The 22,625-nt window shown below is 49.8% G+C and overlaps 3 protein-coding genes across 4 annotated transcripts in view; 1 reads left to right on the top strand and 2 right to left on the bottom strand.

Moving 5' to 3' along the window:
* Nucleotides 1-16,870, top strand: part of Axin1 (axin 1) — a 59,972-nt gene extending 43,102 nt beyond the window's left edge. The window contains exons 4-11 of one of the 2 annotated variants that reach the window (XM_021149614.2): nucleotides 3,490-3,586; nucleotides 5,149-5,286; nucleotides 8,802-9,319; nucleotides 9,672-9,842; nucleotides 11,103-11,348; nucleotides 13,619-13,726; nucleotides 14,927-15,094; nucleotides 15,987-16,870. In XM_021149614.2, the coding sequence (XP_021005273.1) occupies nucleotides 3,490-3,586; nucleotides 5,149-5,286; nucleotides 8,802-9,319; nucleotides 9,672-9,842; nucleotides 11,103-11,348; nucleotides 13,619-13,726; nucleotides 14,927-15,094; nucleotides 15,987-16,113 (1,573 nt within the window). In that variant the 3' untranslated portion in view covers nucleotides 16,114-16,870. The remainder of the gene's footprint in view (nucleotides 1-3,489; nucleotides 3,587-5,148; nucleotides 5,287-8,801; nucleotides 9,320-9,671; nucleotides 9,843-11,102; nucleotides 11,349-13,618; nucleotides 13,727-14,926; nucleotides 15,095-15,986) is intronic. The other variant, XM_021149615.2, reaches the window with a different exon arrangement.
* Nucleotides 16,871-17,062: 192 nt separating this feature from the next.
* Pdia2 (protein disulfide isomerase family A member 2) lies at nucleotides 17,063-20,102 on the bottom strand. The gene is made up of 11 exons (XM_021149998.3): nucleotides 19,895-20,102; nucleotides 19,111-19,317; nucleotides 18,886-19,019; nucleotides 18,671-18,808; nucleotides 18,487-18,603; nucleotides 18,221-18,346; nucleotides 17,952-18,149; nucleotides 17,742-17,862; nucleotides 17,480-17,661; nucleotides 17,284-17,391; nucleotides 17,063-17,186 (listed from the first exon to the last, which is right to left on the bottom strand). Exons 1-11 carry the CDS (start codon nucleotides 20,100-20,102, stop codon nucleotides 17,142-17,144), a joined length of 1,584 nt encoding a protein of 527 aa, XP_021005657.1. The 3' UTR covers nucleotides 17,063-17,141.
* A 149-nt stretch (nucleotides 20,103-20,251) lies between these two features.
* On the bottom strand, nucleotides 20,252-22,449 carry Arhgdig (Rho GDP dissociation inhibitor gamma). The gene is made up of 6 exons (XM_021149863.2): nucleotides 22,148-22,449; nucleotides 21,260-21,439; nucleotides 21,084-21,167; nucleotides 20,822-20,898; nucleotides 20,683-20,746; nucleotides 20,252-20,599 (listed from the first exon to the last, which is right to left on the bottom strand). The coding sequence occupies exons 1-6, from the start codon at nucleotides 22,218-22,220 to the stop codon at nucleotides 20,400-20,402; spliced, it is 678 nt and encodes a 225-aa protein (XP_021005522.1). The 5' UTR covers nucleotides 22,221-22,449; the 3' UTR covers nucleotides 20,252-20,399.
* Between the last annotated feature and the right edge of the window lie 176 nt (nucleotides 22,450-22,625).

The raw sequence follows: 22,625 nt of genomic DNA, 5'->3' as shown, positions 1-22,625 counted from the left end.
AAACAAATATTTGAGGGGCTGGAGAGATGGCTCAGCAGTTAAGAACACTGACTGCTCTTCCAGAGGTCCTGAGTTCAATTCCCAGCAACCACATGGTGGCTCACAACCATCTGTAATGGGATCTGATGCCCTCTTCTGGTGTGTCTGAAGACAGCAACAGTGTACTCATATGCATAAAGTAAACAAATCTTTAAAAAAGTAAAAAACCAAAACAAATTTGAGCTAGGTGGCAGTGGTGTATGCCTTTAATCCCAGATCTCAGGAAGCAGAGGCAGGTGGACCTCTGTTTGAAGCTGCCTGGTCTACCAAATGAGTTCCAGGACAGCCAGGGTTGCAGAGAAACCCTGTTTGGAAAAAGGAAAACAGAACAAACAAACAAAATTTTTGAAATATTTGATACTATTTTAGTCTGGTAAGTGTTTATAAGAAGTGTTATAAGGCTAGAGGTTTGCAATTGTGCTGCTGGAGATCCTGTCTCTATTCAGGAGGTCTGTAGTAGTCTTCAGAGCTCACCCAGAAGTCAGTTAACATCTTAGCAAATCAGTCAGGTCGAGAGGTCCAGCAGCACCAGGGCAAAAGAGCAGAGCTGAGTGAAGACTCAGCCAGCAGAAGGATTTTGGAAGCTCATTTACCCATGACTTGAGGTAGTTCACCTTGATTCTGTTCCCTCCTATCTCCATATCATCTCCTCTGTCCCCAGAACAACTGGACTCACCTCCATTTTGCTGTGATCACATTTGGTGGTTTGAATAGGTATAGCTTACCTTGAGTCATGTAGTTGAGTGGCTGGCCATAAGGAGTTGGCACTATTAGGAGGTGGGGCCTTATTGGAATAGATGTGGCTTTATTGGTTTTTTGTGCATCATTATGGAAGCAAGCTTTGAGGTCTCCTATGGTTAAGCTACACCCATTGTGGCACAGTCTCCTGCTGCCCATGGATCAAGATGTAGAACTCTCAGCTCTTCCAGCATCCTGTCTGCCTGCACACTGCCTTGTTCCCACCATAATGGTAATGGACTAAACCTCTGAACCTGTAAGCCAACCCCAATTAAATGTTTTTCTTTTCTTTTCCTTTTCCTTTTCCTTTTTCTTTTTTTTTTTTTTTTTTTTGGGGGGGGGGTTTTGGGTTTTTTTTGTTTTTTGAGACAGGGTTTCTCTGTATAGCTCTGACTGTCCTGGAACTCACTCTGTAGACCAGGCTGGCCTTGAACTCAGAAATCTGCCTGCCTCTGCCTCCCAAGTGCTGGGTTAAAGGCATGTGCCATCATGCCCACTATGTGTCATTTTTTGTGGCTGGTTCTTTTCATCTACCTGTCCTTTCACATTCTTCCAACACTTGACTTTTAAAAATAGATTGTGCCCAATCAGATTTCCACACAGAAGAACCCTGTCTTAAAAAAAAAACAAAAAAACAAAGCAAAGCAAACAAGCAGCATGCCATCCTCTGCAGCTCAGAAGTCAGTTTGGCTAGTGCCATGTGGCACAGATTAGGGTGTTCCATTTTTCTACTACAATAACATGTCTCATTTCATTGTCTTTTAATTAGTTAATTTTGAGATAGGGTCTTAAAAGCCCTTGCTGGCTTGCAACTCACTATGTAGACCAGGCCAGCCTCCAGTGTGGAATCCACTGCCTCTACCACCTTATTGCGGGGATTAAAGACCTGTGCCACCACACTTAGCTTTGTTTCAGTTTTGACCCTTTAAACATTGGCATTTCCAGCAACAATTTTTTGAAGTTTCTGGAGTTCTTTGTGGCTTCTCACTTAAAAAGTGTTTGCCAGCCCCATCAAAAGAAGACAACAAGCTGTAACACCTGACTTTCCTCAGCCCTGGAATCAATGAATCTCAACCTCCAGCATCTTTAAGAAAACATGTTACCCAAATGGAGAAAGTTAAAATTCATGGAAAGGTTTTTTGCTTTAGGGGTAAGATAGAGTTTCATGTAAACAAGGCTGACTTCTGCCTTCCAGGGACTGAGCTTCCAGGCATCTGCCACTCTACTCAGTTAATGCAGTGCTGAGCTTAGACACACACCTTCATACATGCTATGCAAGCATTCTGTCAGCTGAGCTATGGCCACACATCCAAGCATAGGCAATTTTTCAATTTTGACAATCTGTTCATCTTGGATTTTATTGGGAGACTTAAGAATTTGGGATACAAAATTGTCACCTATATTTGAACAAACATCTGAGGCAAAGAGATGAAATGGTGGATCTGACCATATCTGGTGGGTAGGTAGCTCACGTGTTTCCCACATTGAAGTCACAGTTGGATTACATGAGTGTTCAAGGTGTTTCCTAGTATGTCACATATCCTTAGATGTAGATTTTGAGGACAAGCCTAAGCCTCAAATGCTGGGGATTTTAAAGTGTTGTATCTAAGTATAGAAGAAACAGGTTTTAGCTATTGGATTTAAGCCACCTACTATCCTGAGTGCCTGGGAAGCCAAGTCATAGGAATTTTAAACTCCCATTCCTCTACACTCTGTTCCCTTTTTGTTTATAAAAGGAAAACACTGTAATACTACCCTCTTGCCTGGGTACACTAACTGCCTGGGCAGGTTGCTGGGGGCAACCATCCCTTGATTGGGGCTGAGTCTTTTACTGCTGCCAAGAGTAATATTGTTGGGGTTCCACTGTCTTTGATGGCTTCCCACCTTCTCCAGGGCAGGGTATAGAGACCACATCCCTTAAGTGCCCTGTGGAATCTTTCATTAATAAGATAATTTAAAAACACATCCCATTCAGCATTGATTATAGTCCTCCCATCTGCCTGTTTTCATGTCACTAGAGAGCTGTAGTGAGAGCACCCAGCACTTTCATTAGTCAGCCTGTCTTCTTCTTATTTCTAGAGCAGCTAACACCATGGATTTCTAACACCATGGGATGGAGGCTAGGCAGTTTTAAGTTAGATATAGCATCTATCTTGAATGAGCAAAAAACTGCTTGGCCTTAGTCCTTGGGTTTATAGCTCCTGAAGGCTCTTTCTAGTTTGCTTTACATGTTTGTTTCACTCTTCAAACAGGCTCTCAGTGACCTGGATTCAAGCCCTAGAATCCACTTGCTTGAAGTCTGACCTCCACATGTGCTGTGGCACATGTACTTATTCATATACGTGCACAAACTACATGATGTGTGTGTGTGTGAAAATCATTCTTAACTACAGAGTTTGAGATTTTGTAGACTCTGAGATCCATAACAAAAGGGCAGCTGATCTTTGCTGAAATGATCAGTAAAGGTAGAAGAGCATTCCATGGTTGAGTTCTTGGGCTTTGTTAGCATATATGAGTTGTATCCATATGTCATGTAGTACGTGTAAGTGTATCTGTCTCTGTGTATATGTAGTTCCATGTCTCCATGTACATGGGTTGATACAGTGTGGATATCATTGCTATCGTAGTGAACATGGGCTGGTAACTATTTGATGCTCTGCTGTATACCTTGTTTTCTGCTTGAGCTAATGGCTACATCTTTTGTCTATGCAGGGATGGAATCCCCCCATACAGGATCCGTAAGCAGCACAGAAGGGAGATGCAGGAGAGTATCCAAGTCAATGGGCGGGTACCTCTACCTCACATTCCTGTAAGTACCATATATTCAATAGCACCTTGTCTTTTCTCCTGGTGCCTAGCTAACTGGTTTCCACCATGGCACCAGTAGGAGATGCACCTAGTGGGCTTCCTAGGACCACGGGTTATCTCTGGGCTCAGCAGACAATCTGAGTGATGTTGGGTGAGAGATAGCCATCCCAGTAGATAATACAGGATTTAAGAAGTAAGAGTTGAAGGGTTTAAGAAATGGATGCCTTTTCTGCTGAGCAGTGGGTACTGCCATGTAAACATCTTAGGTCAGAAGCTGCCCCAGCTTTGCCCATTGGGTGATAATAGTAGCTTTTCCTGAGCCTGGACTATAAGGCTTTGTTGACTGTATGTTTGAGCAAGTGTGCATGGCACTTACAACTGGTGACACAGAACAATCATTCCTTCTTCTGGCACATAGACTTGGGACAGAAAGACTTCTAGAGAGCTTGGCAGTGTCCTCCACCCATGACTCCTTCTCTGCATATTATTTAAAGAGCCTGTGTTTTGTTTTTGTTTTTGTTTTTCGAGACAAGGTTTCTCTGTATAACCCTGGCTGTCCTGGAACTCACTTTGTAGACCAGGCTGGCCTCGAACTCAGAAATCCGCCTGCCTCTGCCTACCAAGTGCTGGGATTAAAGATGTGTGCCACCACGACCGGAATAATTTCTTAGAATCTTTCAGCTCCTTGACTGCATCTTCAGTTTTAGGAAATAGACATTTGTCCTTAGAAGATGATGTTTGTTCTGTGTATCATGAATTTTTTTGTCTCCTGTCACTATGACAGAGCTGAGAGTTCCAACCCTCCTGAGTATAGTCCCACCCTGCTTACACTCAGCCGTATATCAGGGCCAGGCACTGCTCTAGGATTTCGTTTGAAGAGGTGTAAGCCTGGGGAGTGCATGGCTATTTCAGGACCACAGTTCCCCCAGGAGCTTCTAGTGACCAGTGCCGTGCTGACTCATCTTGATCCTATGTTCCCAGTGCTGTTTGCACTGAGCTGTTCCTCACCTATGTCGTGAATGTTTTTCTGTGACAAGCTGGGAGTATTCAGTGTAGAGCATGCTGGCTAAGGCTTTGACCATCACCTGTTTGGGTGTCTGTACACATGAACACTCGGGGGTGCCACAGCCTGTGCGTTACTAGGACCCTGCGCAGGCCTCCAGTAATGTAATTATAAATGGCTAGAGAGCAGTCTACATCTTCAGGTCAGTGAAAGAGAAGAGGGGGCCAGTAAGAATGCTAGTGTCCCAGTAAAAGGGAACAGTAAACATCTGCTTTAAAAAGCTTTAAGTAGGGCTGGAGAGATGGCTCACCGGTTAAGAGCATTGGTTATTCTTCCAGAGGTCCTGAGTTCAATTCTCATCAACCTCATGGTGGCTCACAGCCATCTGTAATGGGATCTAATACCTTCTTCTGGCACACAGATAAAGCATTCATACTTAAAATAAATATATAGAACTTAAAAAAAAGTAAGTTGCAGTTTCCCTGTTACTCACTAGCAGGCTGTTACTGTGCTGCTCAGTAAGAGATGCTATATCTGCTGACTGCTGTATTTCTCCACAGCGCACTTACCGAATGCCAAAGGAGATCCGGGTAGAGCCACAGAAATTTGCTGAAGAGCTTATTCACCGTCTAGAGGCTGTCCAGCGCACTAGAGAGGCTGAAGAAAAGTTGGAGGAACGGCTGAAGCGTGTACGCATGGTGAGTGAACTGTGTGCTAGGGTCATGTTCCGGCCACTGTTTCCATGGCTTACAAGCCCTCCATGTCGGGAAGCTTCCGTTCTGAGGTGCTCTGTTCAGCCTGCTGTCACTGTGCTCTGGCCTGCCTTCCTTCCTTCATCTTCTACACCTTGTTCTGGCTCTTTTACCACTAACTGAGCCTAGTGCTTACCTCTAGCAATCCCTTTTCCCAGCAGGGGATGCCTAGGAGGAAGCTCCCAAGGTTCCCAACATTTGAAGAAGACAGGAACTGACAAAATGCCTAGCCTTGGCAAGTAGCAGGAACTGAGCTGTGGGGGCCCTGCTATGAAAGCTGGGCAGGTGCAGGTCCTTTCCTGTTCACGTAGGGGACACTATAGACTGCAGTACCTATCGTGGCCCCCTTGGAGCTCATTTTGGTTCATTGAGAAACTACTGCTTTTTGTTTGTTGGGTTTGTTGTTGTTTTGAGACAGGGTTTCTCTGTGTAGCCCTGGCTGTCCTGGAACTCATTCTGTAGACTAGGCTGGCCTGGAACTTAGATACCTACCTGTTTCTGTCTCCCGAGTGCTGGGATTAAAGGATGTGCCGCCACCACCTGGCTGAGAAACCACTATTTTTTTTCCCCTCCCAGTGCTGCTGTGGTAAGACTTTCTTTATGGAGGCCATAATCCTCATATGTGTGTCCTTTACTCCAATCCCTGTGTAGCCCAAGGTAGCCTCTTACAGCAACATTCCTCATTTCAGTCTTTCAGAGGTTGGCCTGGATAAGATGAAGCATTTTTATTTATATGAGTTTCCATACTCAAAGCTCAATGTTGTTCTGTGGAGTTATTTCTCCATTGCTCACCTAATGTTTTTATTTACTTGACACATGAAACCCAGCCCTATTCAAACTTGAAACCTATTCCAGGTTCACTATTTCCCTCTCAGGCTCCCTAGAGGCAGGGTTCATGGTGCCGTGCCAGCTATAATCTTCACAGACCAGAGGCTGAGATTAAAAAACAGGCAGGGGCTAGAGAGATGGCTCAGCATTCAGAGTCTTTATTCTCTTGCAGAGAACTAGATTTGGTTCTCAGAACACACATGGTGGCTCACAAACATTTGGCAATCTTTTCTGATCTCTGCAGGAACCGAGTATACACATACATGAAGCCAAAATAACTCTTACACATAAAATAACTAAAAATTTATTGTTAGAAAATTTTCAATTTTTATTTAAAAAATAAAAAACTTTCTTTTTTTTTTTTTTTTTTGGTTTTTCGAGACAGGGTTTCTCTGTATAGCCCTGGCTGTCCTGGAACTCACTTTGTAGACCAGGCTGGCCTCGAACTCAGAAATCCGCCTGCCTCTGCCTCCCGAGTGCTGGGATTAAAGGCGTGCGCCACCACGCCCGGCGCAATAAAAAACTTTCTAAGGAGTTTATGTGAAAATATTCTCTTAAATTGTTTTGTCACTGAGACAGCGGCATTCTCTTGTGTCCCTTTGGTAACAGGAGAGATGTTGTTAGACTGCCAGGCAGCCTTTCCTGTGTTGGAATGGCTACTCACCCACTAGTCGTTATGAGATGGCTGGCATGCAGCATTATCCAACGGTGCAGTACTGGTAGGCTACAGTGAGACATCATGTTATGGGCCTAATGTAACCTTGAATTGCATAGGGCACACACCCCATGATGTGCAGCCAGGCATCTGCTGGGCAGTGAAATTTTGCAGACTGAAGCCAACTGTTTTATGTGCCACATGGTTTTAGCATGCTGATAGATTATATTCATAAATAAATAAATAAAATGGGAGCTGTATTGACATGAAACACTGAACCTTTTTCTTTTCTTTTAAAAAGAATTATTTATTTAATACATACGAGTACATTATAGCTGTCTTCAGACATACCAGAAGAGGGCATTGGATCCCATTACAGATGGTTGTGAGCCACCATGTGGTTGCTAGGAATTGAACTCAGGACCTCTGGAAGAACAGTCAGTGCTCTTAACCGCTGAGCCATCTCTCCATCCCTGAACCTTTTTAAAGTGCTAAGTCCTAACTTATTTGGACCCAAATGAGGGTAGGCTATGGATGTCGTGGGTATCTGTTAACAGCCTCCTTAAGGAACCCTGCTTATTCTAGGGCTGGCACACACATCCTGCTCAGTTCCCCTGGACAGCAGCTCCTAGTTAGTTCAAGGCAGAGGTCAACAGGTGTTAGTGATTTTCTGATGTCTGAGCCTTAGAACTCCCTCCGCTCTGTGGAGTGCCAGATGGAATGGCCCAGTCCCTAGTAGCAAGGATAAGAGCTAACACCACAGGTGAGAATGGTGCTATTATTGTTTTGACTTAACAGAGAACACTAAAATGAAAAGCTTTTGAGTGATTCTTTTATATCAGCTTAGGAAATAATCTGTGGCCAGAGGTCCTCTAGGCTGATGGGCTAACATGTATGCTCTGGCCTTTATTTTTGTGCCGCCATCCTGTCCTGAGCTTTCTCCTGTTGAGTAGGTGACCATATAACCACAGACATAGAATTTTGCAGCTTGCATGCTGTCCTGGAAATCATTTTGTCCACCATGCTGGCCTCAAACTCAGAGATCCACCTGTTTCTGTCTCCTGAGGGCTGGGATTAAAGGCAGACACCACCACTGTCCTGCTATAATTACCCATTTTTATTTTTATCCAAAACCTGAGAAAATAAAACTTGTGAACAGGTCTGAAGACATGGCGTTTTCATCAGGCCTGGAGTTCAGATCCTTTACCCATGGAGCAGGCTGGGGTTCCTGTAGGCCGATAGCCCCAGCTGGGAGGGATGAGGGATAAAGGGAGAGGCTTACTGGGCTTCTCTGGGTTCCAACCTATCTGAGAAAACAAGTCCCAGGCCAGCAAGAGACCCAATTCCAAGGAATGAGTGGAAAGTGACAGAAGAGGAGGCCTGATGGTCTCTTTGCTCTTCCCATGTGCTAGGTAAGATGCCTTACAAATTACAGGTCAGAGCTGAGCAGTGGTAACACAGGTCTTTAATCTCAGCACTCAAGAAGCAGAAGCAGGGGGCTCACAATAGCCAGGGCTATACAAAGAAGCCTTGTCTTGAAAAACAAAAACAAAATAAAAATTCCAGGTTAAGCTTAAGGTAGCATGATGCACTCCCACCTGTCATTGCCTGCGTGCATACATGTACATGTACATATATACAAAGCAAGTGCATGTATACATGTGCACACACTGGGTGTGTGTGTGGGGGGGGGGGCGTGTCTTAACTTTAAGGAAAAAAATAAAGCCAGGTAGGAGCTAGAGCTAGTTCCAGGATAGCTAGAGCTACATAAAGAAACCTTGCCCAGAAAAAAACAAAGAGAGAGAGAAAAAAAAAGGGAAAAATAAAGGAGAAAGAACATAGGGTATCCAGGAGTCAACACCTCTCCTTGACCTGACCTCACTGTAGACTGCAAAGTCTTTGGCTTGACTCTCAGACTGTGGTTCACTTCCAGGTCTGTCCTCAGTCTTGTTCTGACAGTACTGCTGTTTCTCCACAGGAGGAAGAAGGGGAGGATGGTGAAATGCCTTCTGGCCCCATGGCAAGTCACAAGCTGCCTTCTGTCCCAGCTTGGCACCATTTCCCACCCCGCTATGTGGATATGGGCTGCTCTGGACTGCGGGATGCCCATGAGGAGAATCCTGAGAGCATCCTGGATGAGCATGTGCAAAGGGTCATGAGGACACCTGGCTGCCAGTCACCTGGCCCAGGCCACCGCTCTCCTGACAGTGGGCATGTGGCTAAGACTGCAGTGCTAGGGGGTACAGCCTCCGGGCATGGGAAGCATGTTCCTAAGTTAGGGTTGAAGCTGGATACAGCTGGCCTTCACCATCATAGACATGTCCACCACCATGTTCACCATAATTCAGCTAGACCTAAGGAGCAAATGGAGGCTGAAGTTGCCCGCAGGGTCCAGAGCAGCTTCTCGTGGGGCCCAGAAACACATGGTCATGCCAAGCCCCGGAGCTATTCCGAGAACGCAGGCACCACCCTCAGTGCTGGAGATTTGGCCTTTGGGTGAGTCTTGATCCAGCCTTCTTAATGTTTCCAGTGTGTCCTTGTATCCAAGTCATGGTTCAGAGAGTCCATGGTCCTGTTGTGACCTAATCCAGCAAAAGTCAGACAATACCCGGGCCAGGGGCCACTCAGACTTCAGGCCTTGCTCTGACTGGATGAGGAGGGATGCATATTGAGTTTTTCTTTGGCTCTGGTCAGCATGGCTCTCCTACCATAGTAAAACAGACCACAGACAGCTGACCTTCACAGAGGCCTCAGCCTTCACAGTGGGTTGCAGGACTTCTTGTTGAGCTTGAGGGTTCAGGATGTAACAAGAAACACCAGAGTGACCTCATATGTCTTGTTCTCCCAGTGGTAAAACTAGTACATCTTCCAAAAGAAACACCAAGAAGGCTGAATCTGGGAAGAATGCCAGTGCTGAGGTACCCAGTACCACCGAGGACGCAGAGAAGAACCAGAAGATCATGCAGTGGATCATTGAGGGCGAGAAGGAGATCAGTAGACACCGGAAGGCAGGCCATGGGTATGTACACTGCAGGGGCCTGTCCCAAAGCAGCTGGCCACCTGTCCTCTTGTTGCCGGGACCCTTGCTTTTAGGAGTTTGCTTCTGTCTTCAGGGTCAGATGACTTCAGCTAATGCCTTGTCACCTGTGGACTTACAGAAGTGGCAGCTGTGGAAGAGCCTTCCTCTCTCTCTCTCTCGCCTACTTTTCTTTTTCTGCACTCCTCAGGGTCTGAGGCTGCTCAGCTGTAATGCGACCTCTAAATATCTCTCCTCTGCCTTGTCTCATGTTGTTGTGTGTTTGCATAGATTTCTGGCTCCACAGGGAGAGGTGCCATCCTTGTGACCCTCTGTATGGCTCATTTCTGAGCATATTAGGGGAATCTAGGAACGAGGCAGGTTCCGTTCCTCAGGGTTACTCTAACATGCTGTCTGCTCACTACCTGTCCTCAACATACTTGGGAACCGTGGCTAGGAGGCTACCTTCCTACATAGAGCAGGAGAGTGTAAGTTAGGCAGGAGGCATCCCATACCTGATCCTGGTTCTTTTGCAGGCAGAAAATCTGTCTTTGGAATCATAGGTCCCTATTGGCCTGTTATCTGTGCAGATGAGCCTAACCTTGAACTTCTGATTCTTTTCTTCCTCTACCCCCCAGTACTGGAATTATAATCATGTGCTGCCACACCCAGTGCAGCCTGGAAGCTTAGGAAGACCTTTCTCAAAAATATAGGATAGCAAGATGGCTCAGTATTACCAGAGCCAAGCTAGAACAAGCAAGAACACATGGTACAAGAGTTCTTACATTGTCCTCTGACTTCCTTATGTAGGCTGTGGTACATGTGTGTTTGTATTCACACACAAAATGTAATTAATAAATCTTTTAAAAATTAAGAAAGGTCTAAGCCGGGTTTGGTGGCGCATGCCTTTAATCTCAGCACTTGGGAGGCAGAGGCAGGTGGATCTCTGAGTTCGAGGCCAGCCTGGTCTACAAAGTGAGTTCCAGGACAGCCAGGCTTAGAGAAACTCTGTCTCGAAAAAACCAAAAAAAAAAAAAAAAAAAAAAACAACAACAACAAAAACCAAGAAAGGTCTAGAATGAAAGAAATGTCAGTGATGGTGCACCATGAGCAAACCCCTTGTTCAATCTCAAATCATAAACAAAAAGAAGTCTGCAGGAAGGGAAGGAGTGTGTCTGTGTGTCCCCGTGGCTCCTTTAGTAGAGCGTGGACACACTTAGTTGCTCCCATTGCTCACGTAGTCACTTGTCCTTGTTCCCCAAGGTCTTCTGGGTTGAGGAAGCAGCAGGCCCATGAAAGCTCCAGGCCCTTGTCCATCGAGCGTCCTGGGGCCGTGCACCCTTGGGTCAGCGCTCAGCTTCGGAACTCTGTCCAGCCTTCTCATCTTTTCATCCAAGATCCCACAATGCCACCCAATCCAGCCCCTAATCCCCTGACCCAGCTGGAAGAGGCCCGCAGGCGTTTGGAAGAAGAAGAAAAGAGAGCAAACAAACTGCCCTCCAAGCAGAGGTAGGTTCTTGTGGTATAGGGTGACCTTACCATGGCCCTAAGGCCTAGAGAGGGTCCTTCAGGGAAGATAGCCATGTTGGGCTGCTTCTCCACGAGAATCACAGAGGTAGCCTTGCTGCAGGACAGAGGGCTGTAAAGTGAATGTTCTTACAAGGCAGATGGTCAGGTGGCCAACAACTTCTGAACATGCCTGGCTTAGTGGTAGATATCCTGACCATCTCTGATGACAGCCACACAAAGCACAGCCAAGGGAGACGATGGACAATTCTGAAGTACAGGCAGTTTTAGGACTTGTCTGGAGAGACCACAGCTTCCAATCCTTCTCCCTGCCTTCCTCAGTATCAACCCCATCACCACCACAGTTGAGCAAGCCTGTTCTGTTTCTTGGGGAGCATGCTCTGCCCAAACTCAAAGAGATTTCTTTTTGAGTAGCAACATTCTTGGAGCCAGAACATGCCTTCTCTGACCCTTTTATGTTGGCTTTGAACCAGTTGCCTGGATGTCGTGGCTGATCGCAATTCCCAAATGGGTAATACTTTCCATGAAGGCTTAGGATCTGTTTCTTAGCCAGTCCCTGGAACCATGGTCACACAAAGGCCACTATTGCCTTTTAAACTGTCAGCTCCTTTATTTATCTTGGAATGTATAGATTCTGGAGTCAGAGTCCTCGCTCCCTGATATAACTCATGACTCTGGTTCTACACTTTTGGTCTCTAGCAGGGTCAAACTGTAGTTGCCCTGGAAGCTTAAATATGTCCCTGGTCACTAGAGGTCTCCAAAGGCTCACACCAGGTTCTGGGCCTGTACTAGTTTTGGTTCCAAAAGAAGTGACAGTTGCCTGGGACACAAGGGAGCACTCTGCCGCCTACTGTAAGCAACGTCATGCTCCTGTGCTGCCTGTTTAGTGCATGGAAGTGTTCTTACTGATGCTGAAATACTGTGTGTGTCTGGCAAGGGTCAGAGGCAATTTGAGCAGGGTGTCATGTGGATCTGTTAAGACTGATGCCCTCAGTGGTCTGGGCAGGGTGCTCTCAGAGCAGCAAAGTGTTCCTAGGAGGCAGGATTTTCTAATGGAGCAGGGTACTCTGTGAGTTAGGATTCTCTTGTGATGCAGAGGTTACATTTGTTCATCTGGTTACCAGCACCTGGCTAGCCCCGGTTTTCTTCTGTTAGTAGCATCAGCTAATCCCTCTGGTCAATGTTTTGGGGTATGACATCACCACCACTATTACCAGTACATGTATGCGCACAAGACACACACACACACATCTGATCTTAGCTGGTTCCTCCAAAATCTTCATGTGTGAGAAAACTGATCATGTTATATCTATCAGTCTGGGGCTGAAAGAGCACTGACTGCTCTTCCGAAGGTCCTGAGTTCAAATCCCAGCAACCACATGGTGGTTTACAACCATCTGTAGGGAGATCTGACAACTTCTTCTGGTGCGTCTGAAGACAGCTACAGTGCACTTACATACTTCAATCAATCAATCTTTAAAAAAAAATCTAAGCTGGGCGGTGGTGGCGCATGCCTTTAATCCCAGCACTCGGGAGGCAGAAGCAGGCGAACTTCTGAGTTCGAGGCCAGCCTGGTCTATAGAATGAGAGTTCCAGGACAGCCAGGGCTACACAGAGAAACCCAGTCTCGAAAAACCAAAAAAAAAAAAAAAAAAAAAAAAAAATCTATCAGTCTGGAACTGTGTAAGCAAGTGTAGATTTTTGGAGTGAAAGCCCTAGCTAGGTGTTGGCAGGCCCTGTTAAGATAGATCAAAGTAAAGTCACTATTAGGAACCCATAGTGGCATACCCCCGACTAGAGGGTTCACTTAGAAAGGTTCTGCTTTGCAGGGACCCTGGGACATGCCTCAGTCATGGCAATAAGAATTCCCCAAGATACTGTACAGCAGAGCCACCCACTGCTACTGTCCATGTCTGATATCCACATCATCTTCAGGAAGTTTGTGCTGAAAGTGTAAGAAAGAGCCACGTTTCTGTCCTGGCAGATCCCCTTTAAGAACCGTTAGCCTGGAGAAGACATCTGAGCAAGGGGTGAAGTGACAGCTTTAGCACCTAGATCAGCAGTTCTCCAGAGTGTATTCCAGAGAACAGACCGACGTTGACCCTGTGTCTAGATAGATACCTAATGGCAGGGCCTCTGATAGTATGTGAGTACGAGTTTTTGATGGCTAGGTCCTGCTGCTCATCCTTTCTGTGCCTCTTGTCCACAACACTGGCTGAGCCCCATCCTCTTTGATGCGGGTTGTTCCCTAGGTATGTGCAGGCAGTCATGCAGCGGGGACGCACCTGTGTCAGGCCAGCTTGTGCACCGGTGCTGAGTGTGGTACCAGCCGTGTCGGACTTGGAACTCTCCGAGACAGAGTATGTGCACCCTGTGGGTCCTCCTGGTTTTGCCCAGCCCAGCCCAGGCCAGGCCAAATTCCAAAGTGGAACACCTATTTTGATAGGTTTTGCCACTGAGCCAGGAAGCACCAGGGCTGGAGAAAGGCCTACTGGGGCTTCTCTCTCCCTTCTCCCAGTAGAGGAGATCATGCTTCTTCGTTGTGGTGACATGATCACTAGGTCCTGCAGGTACCACAGCCTGCCTCTCATCCTGTCTTTGCTCTCGTGAGCTGCTCAGTGAGGGTTAGGGACTGGCAGTCCACAGTCCTGGTCCCCTGGAAATAGCACCAGGAGGTTAAGCCGACTTTATAGTAGGACCTGGGCAGTGTAACTGCAGCCAGGACTTAGACGCTGTGCCTCCTCTGCCATGGTCACATGTAGGTTAGGGACGTTCCTGACTGTCCTTCCTGTACTTTCACTCAAGTTAGGAAGATGAGCCTTGCTGATGACCCAGCCCAAGCTCCGTCACAATCACATCATAAGAGAGGGTATCATCAGACCCTGAAGTTGGGGCCTCTGCAGGTGACCTTCCAGTTGTTCTGGAGAATCCCCAGAGAACTCCAGAAGCCAATTGCAGGACAAAAGCCCAAGAACCCAGACCACAGTCTCAGAGCCAAAATGGTCCGCTTGTGGCCATGGGCGAGGCCAGCAGTGGAGGCTTCTGGGTGATGGGAGGAGCACATGAGACTTGCCTGTCATCCTACTTGCACAGCCTCACAGCAGTCTGAGCACCTGAGCAGGAAATAGCTCACGCTTCTAGTCTACTTTGGAGATCCTGGCCATCCTGGTCCCAGGAACACTTCCCTTCCAGATCTGTGCAGCACTGATTGGTCTGTCCTTGAGACTTAGGGATGTTTGGAGAGGTTGGGACTTGACAGGGTCTAGGAACTGACTTCCTTTACAACCTTTGAGATGGGACTTTGTGTGCCTGGCCTGGTCATGATCTGGTGGGGAGTGTGTTCTTAGAGCTAGACCTGTACTTCATTTCCCAGTGAGTGGTTCACACAGGACAGGTACCCAGATTTTGGGTAGGTGGGTGGCAGGACCTGTGAGTATCACATTGGTTAATGAGGTTCTAACCCTGGGGTGTCTTGTCCTCTGCTGGTAGATGGTACCTTTGAGGTACTCTCTGAGACCTGGCCCTGAGCCCACTACTTAATCACTTTATTTCTGCCCCAGGACAAAATCACAAAGAAAAGCAGGTGGCGGGAGTGCACCACCATGTGACAGCATTGTTGTGGCCTACTATTTCTGTGGGGAACCCATCCCCTACCGGACCCTGGTGAGGGGCCGTGCTGTCACCCTGGGCCAGTTCAAGGAGCTGCTAACCAAGAAGGGGAGCTACAGGTAAGAGAAGCTGCAGCCATGGAGCATATTTGTCCAGTATGCTTTTGGTTGAGCTTAGAAGGGAAAAGCTTTCTGTCCCGTTGGTCTTTTATCTACCCCCTCATCCTACTTCTCTTGGCCATGGATGCTACTTAGTGCTGTGTGGTGACATCAGGACCCTGCCTCAGAGCCAGACTGGCCCTTGGTTCTAGCCTTAGACCTTTCCCTCCATGTTAGCCAACTTGGAGACTCTAGTAGACAGATTCCTGTTACCTGAGTGACAGGAGAACCTGCCAGCCCTACTGGACTAGCTCATGTGGATAGCAGAGCTGGGACCCCAAGACCTCTTTGAATAAGAAACTTATCAGGAAAGCCGGGCGTGGTGGCGCACGCCTTTAATCCCAGCACTCAGGAGGCAGAGGCAGGTGGATTTCTGAGTTCCAGGACAGCCAGGGCTATACACAGAAACCATGTCTTGAAAAAAAAACACAAAAATAAATAAATAAGAAAGGAAGGAAGGGAAGGGAGGGAGGGAAAGGGAAGGGAAGGGAAGGAAAAAAGGAAGGAAGGAAGGAGGGAAGGAAGGAAGGAGGGAAGAAAGGAAGGAAGGAGGGAAGAAAGGAAGGAAGGAACCTATCAGGATTGGGGCTCCCAGGTTTTGTGGTTTTTTGTTTTGGTTTGGTTTGGTTTTTTGCAATTCCCAGCATGCTGTTAACTCAGCCCATCAGTGGTCCCAGCCCTTCCCCAAGTATTGCCACTGCCCAGCAGGCACCAATCAGGAGCCCAGCCCAGCTGGACTTCCGGGAGAAGCCTGCTTTCTAGGGTGGTCAGACTTCTAGAGGGTCAAGGACAGGCAGGCATTCTTTTCTTGGAGCAGGTTTTTCTCACTGTCTCCACACTTTTCTGTCCCTAGATACTACTTTAAGAAAGTGAGTGACGAGTTTGACTGTGGTGTGGTATTTGAGGAAGTACGGGAGGATGAGGCCGTCTTGCCTGTCTTTGAAGAAAAGATCATCGGCAAGGTGGAAAAGGTGGACTGAGCACTGGGCAGCACTCCCAGAGCACACCATCACTACTGTGCACTGTCATCAGTCAGGTGGACAGCCTTGTCCTCAGGAGCCTGGTGTGGGTAACAACACAAGATTGTGTCATGAGCTCTTCTAGGGGGTGAGGCTGGGGACCTCGGGTCTGTCAGCCTCTGTCCCTCTGGCTTTGGGAAAGTGGGGGTGGGGGGTCGTCCTACTGAGTGGTTCCTTGGGTTTCTCTGTTTTGCTGTTCAAGAGGAAAGTTCCACTTACCACCACATTACCCCCTGAAGCAATACTAGGAGCCATCTCATGACCCTCAGCAGCTCTTGCTTCTGAATCCAGTCTGACCTAGGGATACTTTGCCCTGGGCTTGTATCCCACTGTCCTCTTCTTTCTCTCTGGGACCTATCCACTGCACCTGGTTGGGCTCAGGTCCAGGAGCAGGGGATCCTGTGGGGGCCTCTGTATATTGTACATGTCACTGAGTGCCTTCAACATAGCTGTCTCTTGCCTGCCACTGTGTGAATCTGGTGGCTGAGCATCTCAGGCCCCTTTGCCTGTCTCCAGCCACCAGCTTGGTTCAGCAGGGGTGGTGCGTGCAGGGGGTGGATGTGTCTGGTCCCTTCCAAGTGTCCGTGTAAATATGTACATTTCTCAGGCCAGGGCCAGCAGGGGGATACCCTGAGCCCATTTTTCATGCAATGACTTGTACAATTATCTTTTCAAAGGTACTTGGATAATAATGAAATAAAAACGTTTTTGAACCTTCCTTGGATATGTGATATACTATCTGCACCAGTGGGGCAGGGCCAGTGGCTATGCGGCCCTCAAGCCAAGTAGTGAAGGAGGCAAGATGGCCTCTTGACATGTTATCCATTCTTGCCCAGGCAAAGCCCTAAAGGCCAGCAGCCAAACTAGGCAGACTAGCAGCTGGCCCTGCTTATGAACCACACAAAGTCTGGGACAACATGTTTATTCATAGTGCACAGCTCCTTCCAGCACCTGAGAACACCACTCTCTGGATTACAGGGTCCCAATGGCTACAGCTCCTCCTTGGGACCCAAGGTGGAATTGGCTTGTTCTTCCTAGAAAGAATCACAGAAGTCCAACTCAGACCTGCCTCCGCCCACTTTGTTAGGAGAGAACCTGTTCAGGGGCTGGTGTCCTGAATGGAGTACCCACTGGGGCAGAGTCTGCAGGCTCCTTGGGTTCCTCCTCAGGCAGGTGACCTCCACTGTCCAGGAACTTGGAGAATGTCTCTAGGTCCCTGGTGCTTTTGTAGTCTATAACCTGAAGAAAGAGGAAGACCCGAGGGCATGCTCCCCAGCCAGGCACCAGCTATAGAGTAGTCACTCCCCGCCCACCTCCATGCCTTCACCTTTCGGTCTGGCCCAGCAGGGAAGAACTTGAGAGTGGGATAGCCATGCACAGAGAAGGCCTCCAGCTCATTAGCTGTAGCATCCAACTCGGCAATGACAATGTCCTCATGATCCTTGTACTTCTCTGCCAATGCCTCCCAGGCTGGAGCCATCTCCTTGCAGTGGCTGCACCATGGGGCATCTAGAGGAGAAGTCAGCTTGACTAGCTGGACCTGCCTCTGCCCCTGCCAGCCTACCACCTTCTCCCCTTTCAGCACTCACAGAACTTGACAAACACATTCTTGGTTTCATCAAAGGCAACCTGCTCGAAATTCTTGCCCACGAGAGTCTTGACTGGCCCCTGGTCCCAGTCAGGGGGTATCTCCTGACTCAGGAGATAGTGCTAAGGAAGCAAACAGGCCTTCAGTGGGGTCATGTGCAGAGCCAGAGACCTAGGACTGCTGTTCCTCCTCCCCTCTCAGAGCTACAGACCTTGATTTCCCCATGGAGAACTGCCTGGCAGAAGGCAGCCACAGAAGCTGCAGTGATGGGTATCACCCCTGTAGGTGCATACTTCTTGGTAGTCTCAACATTGATCAGACGCAGGGTGGGGGCTTCCTCAGCCTTGAGGCCAAAATAATTCAGCACATGGCTGTTGTCAGCGGCCACATCCACCATCACGAACAACACCTACCAAAAGTAATACCAAGTTGGGTCTCATTTGGCCCTACCATCCCGCCCTCCTCCTGAGACCCCAGTACCTGCCCCCTGAATGGAGGAGCTGCCTCTCTGAAGTCTGTCAGCAGTTCCCTGTGCTGATCTAGTGTCTGGTTCACAAACAGCAGCAGGTGGTTGAGGATCTTGGCTGCAAAGATCTTAGGTGATGTCTGGAGGGGTAGGAATTTCATGACTTCTATTGGGGCCTCTGTTTGAGGGCTCCCATCCATCCCAAGGTCCCTCCACCCCAACCAAGTCTCACACCTCCTAAGGGTCCCTTTACCTTACTGAAACCTGCACCTTTACTTGCCTGGCTGTTGAATTCTGTGACCAGGTGCATGCTATGTATGACGAGGAAGCGAGACAGGTCCCCCAGGTCCAGGCCAGTCTCCTTGTCTACTGGGAAGTCGGCCCGACCCTCATCAAACTGGACACCAACAAGGTTAGCAGGAGCTGTGACTCTGACCCCAACCCTCTTCTTAGTCTCAACTCACCTTCTTGAAAAGGACCACAGTATCCTTGGTGAGGCCAAACTTCTCAAAAAGTTGTGGCTGGTCAGTGAAGCCAAAGGTCATGTCCAGGGCATCCTTGGCCAAGGTCAGGAAGGTTGCCATATCCTCTTCCTGTAGATCCTACAGGACCAGCCCCATGAGAAACATGGATGCCTACCAGCACTGTTCCCACCGCCTGTCTACCCCTGCTATTATACCTGAAAGAAGCCAATGGCCACCATATCCCATTTGGCCATCAGTGCCTGAACACCTTCCTCATCCTCCAGATGTGTGGCGCTGGGCCCCACTCGCCGCCTCAGCCACTCAGCAATGCCCTCAGCAGTCTTGGGCCCTGAAGAGGAATCTCAGTTCCAGACTGGACTTCTGTCCCACCCATCCCTAGGCCACACCTACTCCACACCCATGTACTGCCCACCTCGTACCTGCGTACTCTTCTGGGTTTGTGCGGTTTCCATTCTGAAAGAACTTGAGTGTAGGGTACCCTACCACTTCAAACTCCTTGGTCAGCTCCGGTTCCGCAGGCCCATCCACCTTGGCCAAGGTGACTACAGCTGACTCAGCCGCCAGCAGGGCAGCCGCCTTGCTGTACTCGGGAGCTAGTTCTTTGCAGTGACCACACCATGGGGCATCTGAGGGATGAGGCTGTGAGCACACCAGTCCTCTGCAGGTTGCCAGCTGCAACCCAGGCCCAACAGAGAGCGTGCTCTGTTCACCCCTCCCTCAGGCCCTCCCTAGATACTGAGCACAGTTACACAGGGTGCCAGATCCCAGACAAAGACAAGAATCCTGTTTCCTCTCTCCCAGGGTCACATGTAGCTAGTTTCTGAAGCCTACCAGTGAAGAATGCTTTGACATTTTTAAAAGATTTTAAGAAACTTCAGAAAGACCAGCGACCAGCTGTTTGGAATAGAGGCCCCAAAGATAGTAACATCAGTATGTGGCCATGGCTTACAGAGCATGGGGGATTTGAGTGTTCGTGTGTCCTCAGGGTACCCACTACACCAACACCCCTCCTTCCCAATCAGACTGGACCACCACCAAGCCCATCTCAACATCACAACCTTTGGTCCAGGCATCCTCTCTGGGACCCTCTCGGGAGCCTGCAGGAGCCCTCGGCTGCCCACAAGAAAGGCCAAGTCTAGGAAGTAGAGGCCTGAACCCCTAGGCTACCACCATGGTTTTCAGCCCACTGGCCCAAGCACTTACAAAACTCCACCATCAGGGCTGAATGCTCCTGCAGTGCCAGGCTCAGGGTTCGGTGGTTCAAGACCAAGATACCATCCTCCTTGGGGACTTCTTCTCCAGTGGGCTCCTCAGGGAGCACCTCTGAAGGACCCCCAGGCTCTTCTCCCTGTCCCCATGAGCCTGAGACACCCAGCAGGAGCAGCAACACTGGCAAAAGCTGATTGTCCATGACGCGCTGGGCCCTGAAGGCTGGAGCAGATAAAGAGATCGGAGACCAAGCAGCAACAGCCACGTGGCACCTGGCTGGGTCTCAGGGAAGATAAAGTCTGAAAGGCCCCTCAGGGGCGGAGATAGGCAGAAAGAGGCAGCACGCAGGCAGCAAGACAAGGTAACATTTAATAGGCACCAGGCAGGGGGGACACAGCAGAAATTGGGGGGACATCTGGTCACCAACTGGGAGGTCTAGGGAATGCTTGCAGGTCTCTGCAACTGACAAGAAATTGGGAATACAGACCCCAAGTGGGGTTCAGTCCTTCCAGTCCTGGCAGACATGGAGGTGCCACTCCCAGGACAGGTGGTTCAGCCTGTCGTCATCAGTGAAGAGGGACCTGACCACGTAGAGGCCACGTGCCAATGCTCCTCTTGGTGCTTCCTCCACTGAAGTCACAAATTCATACTCCTGGGCCCTGGGGCCGTAGCTTCCCACCATGAAGATGGCCTTGTCCACTGTGGGAAGGAAGGTCATCACGAGCCAGCCACCCGCCTCCGCCCACCTCCCCAGACTTGGGGTGCCCTCCACACTGCCTCACCACGCAGTCCTCGACGATAGGTGTGATGCAGACATTTGAGGCCACTGACAATCTCCTTGTTGACCTGAGGAAAGGAGAAGGTTAAGGGCCTTCTCTGGAAGGCTGGGACATGGCTGGCCTCTACTGCAGTTACCCTCACCTTGAAGGTGATCTTCACCTTGTATTCAATGCCCTCCTTCAGGACAAACACCTGGTTTTTCAGTGCATCTAGGTCTCCTGTTAGGGAATTGACAGGAACACTAAATCTCCAGGATGTACAGGACCCTGCCACAGCAACATCTATGTGGGGACTGGTGGTGCCCATGAAGTCTGTGGCAATGCACCCAAAGAGCTAGGATTCAGCACAGGGTCCAGGGATTGTCTTCATCCAAAGATGGGTTGTGGTCTGCAGAGGGGGTTACCTGTAAGGTCCATGATGATAGGCCCTGGAGCCTGCTCCGTCAGCAGTGTCAGCCTAGTCACCTGCACGTTGGGCAGGCTGGGGTCTGAGGAGAAACAGCATCCACGGGGTGCTCTGTTGTCCCTCCCGTCCCCTCCCCCTGTTTGCAGCCCTCCACATCCAGGTCCCAGGCCATACCCATTATGGGTGGCAGAGGTCCCAGCAGCGCCTGCTTGTACTTGACCAAGCTCACGTCCCCGGGGTCCAGTTGCCAGATTGCCAGCATGCTCTTCTTCCCAGGGGCCTGGTACTCTGGTACAATTTCGTCCAGCACCTCATCTGATGGAGTTGACTCCCCATCCTTGTCAGCCAAGAGGACTGCGAGTAGGGAAGGTAATATAAGGAGGCACCTGCCACCTGCTGACCCCAACCAACATTCAAGTGCTGCTGCGCTGGAACCCACACTCTCAGCGGTTGTTCCTCCCACTACCCAGTGGAGCTAAAGAAGCCATAGGAGCTGTCATGGACACACAGTGACCCCCAAGTCCCTAGAAATCCCTAGGCTTGGTCTCTTCAGAAGGAGCTCTTGTGACTGGAAGGGGTTTGTACCTAAGAGACCCTGGAGAGACCATTTGTTTCTGGTTAGCTTACAGGCTACTACTGAAAGTAGTGGCCCTGGGCTACTCCAGGGGCTCCCCAGCTCTGTACTCTTCTCATAAATGTCCTAGATCCCTCCGATGGTGCCCCAAACTAGGGGGGTCTCCATAGTTCCTTTGGGTGTCTAGGCACAGAGGTCTCACTAAGATGCTGCCCACTGCCCTCCAACCTTAGGATTGCCTCTCACCGGAAGAAGCCCCAGCCCCACCTACAGGAGAGGCCGCAGCCTCCCGGCTGGACACACTCCTTTCCTCCTCGCTCCCTTCCCTAGAAGGGTCTGCGTGGACTAAAGTCCCACGCCCGGCCAGAATACATACACGCCACGAGGTCCCCACGCGCCCTAAAGTTGCCGCGGGGACTGACCCCCAACCGTGCCGCTCCCTTGCTGCCCCCCGGCGCACGTGGCCGCCGCCCGACTCGGGCGCTCACCTCGGGCGCACAGCGCCAGCCGTAGCAGCTCCAACAGCTGCTCCCCCAGCTCACACGCGTCCAGGCCCAGCATGGTAGCCGCGGCCCGCCGCGGAGCCGCCGCCCGCTCGGCTCAGCCCCGGCGCGACTGCGGTGAGCTCATCCCGGCCGGGAGCGCCCCCCGCGCCCAGCGCCGCGCCCGCGCCGCGCGCCCCCAGCCGCTCCGCGGACCCCGCGCAGCCCGCAGAGACGCGCGTTTCGTCCGCACCGCGCCGGAACCCGGTCGTCCCTGCCGCGCCCGGCGCCGGGACGCGTCGCCAGGGACCCAGGGCTGCCCCACCCCCACGTGGAGTCGGGTCCCCCGGGATCCCCTGGGCGGGGCGTGCTGGCCAGGGACGCCAAGTGGAACAGGTGCGACGCCCCCACGTCCCTGGACTCCCATTATCAGCAAGCGGCACAGGACACACCTGGAGCCCACCCCCCCCTTCCGCCCGCAACC

This window comes from Mus caroli, unplaced genomic scaffold, assembly GCF_978045245.1.
Source record: "Mus caroli unplaced genomic scaffold, Mus_caroli_1 scaffold_18, whole genome shotgun sequence".
Taxonomy (NCBI): Eukaryota; Metazoa; Chordata; class Mammalia; order Rodentia; family Muridae; genus Mus; species Mus caroli.
This window is presented reverse-complemented; position numbering and strand designations above follow the sequence as displayed.

Bases quoted from the DNA above. Each gene is read 5' to 3' on its own strand.
- Arhgdig (XM_021149863.2), bottom strand. From the start codon at position 22,220: ATGCTGGGCCTGGACGCGTGTGAGCTGGGGGAGCAGCTGTTGGAGCTG. The intron at 21,440-22,147 runs GTGAGCGCCCGA...CCCTACTCGCAG, and splicing joins GCTGGCGCTGTGCGCCCGAG to TCCTCTTGGCTGACAAGGAT. The intron at 20,899-21,083 runs GTAACCCCCTCT...ATTCCCTAACAG, and splicing joins TATCATCATGGACCTTACAG to GAGACCTAGATGCACTGAAA.
- Pdia2 (XM_021149998.3), bottom strand. From the start codon at position 20,102: ATGGACAATCAGCTTTTGCCAGTGTTGCTGCTCCTGCTGGGTGTCTCA. The intron at 18,809-18,885 runs GTATAATAGCAG...CTGGTCCTGTAG, and splicing joins TGGCCATTGGCTTCTTTCAG to GATCTACAGGAAGAGGATAT. The intron at 17,863-17,951 runs GTCTGTAGCTCT...TTGCTTCCTTAG, and splicing joins TTCTCCATGGGGAAATCAAG to CACTATCTCCTGAGTCAGGA.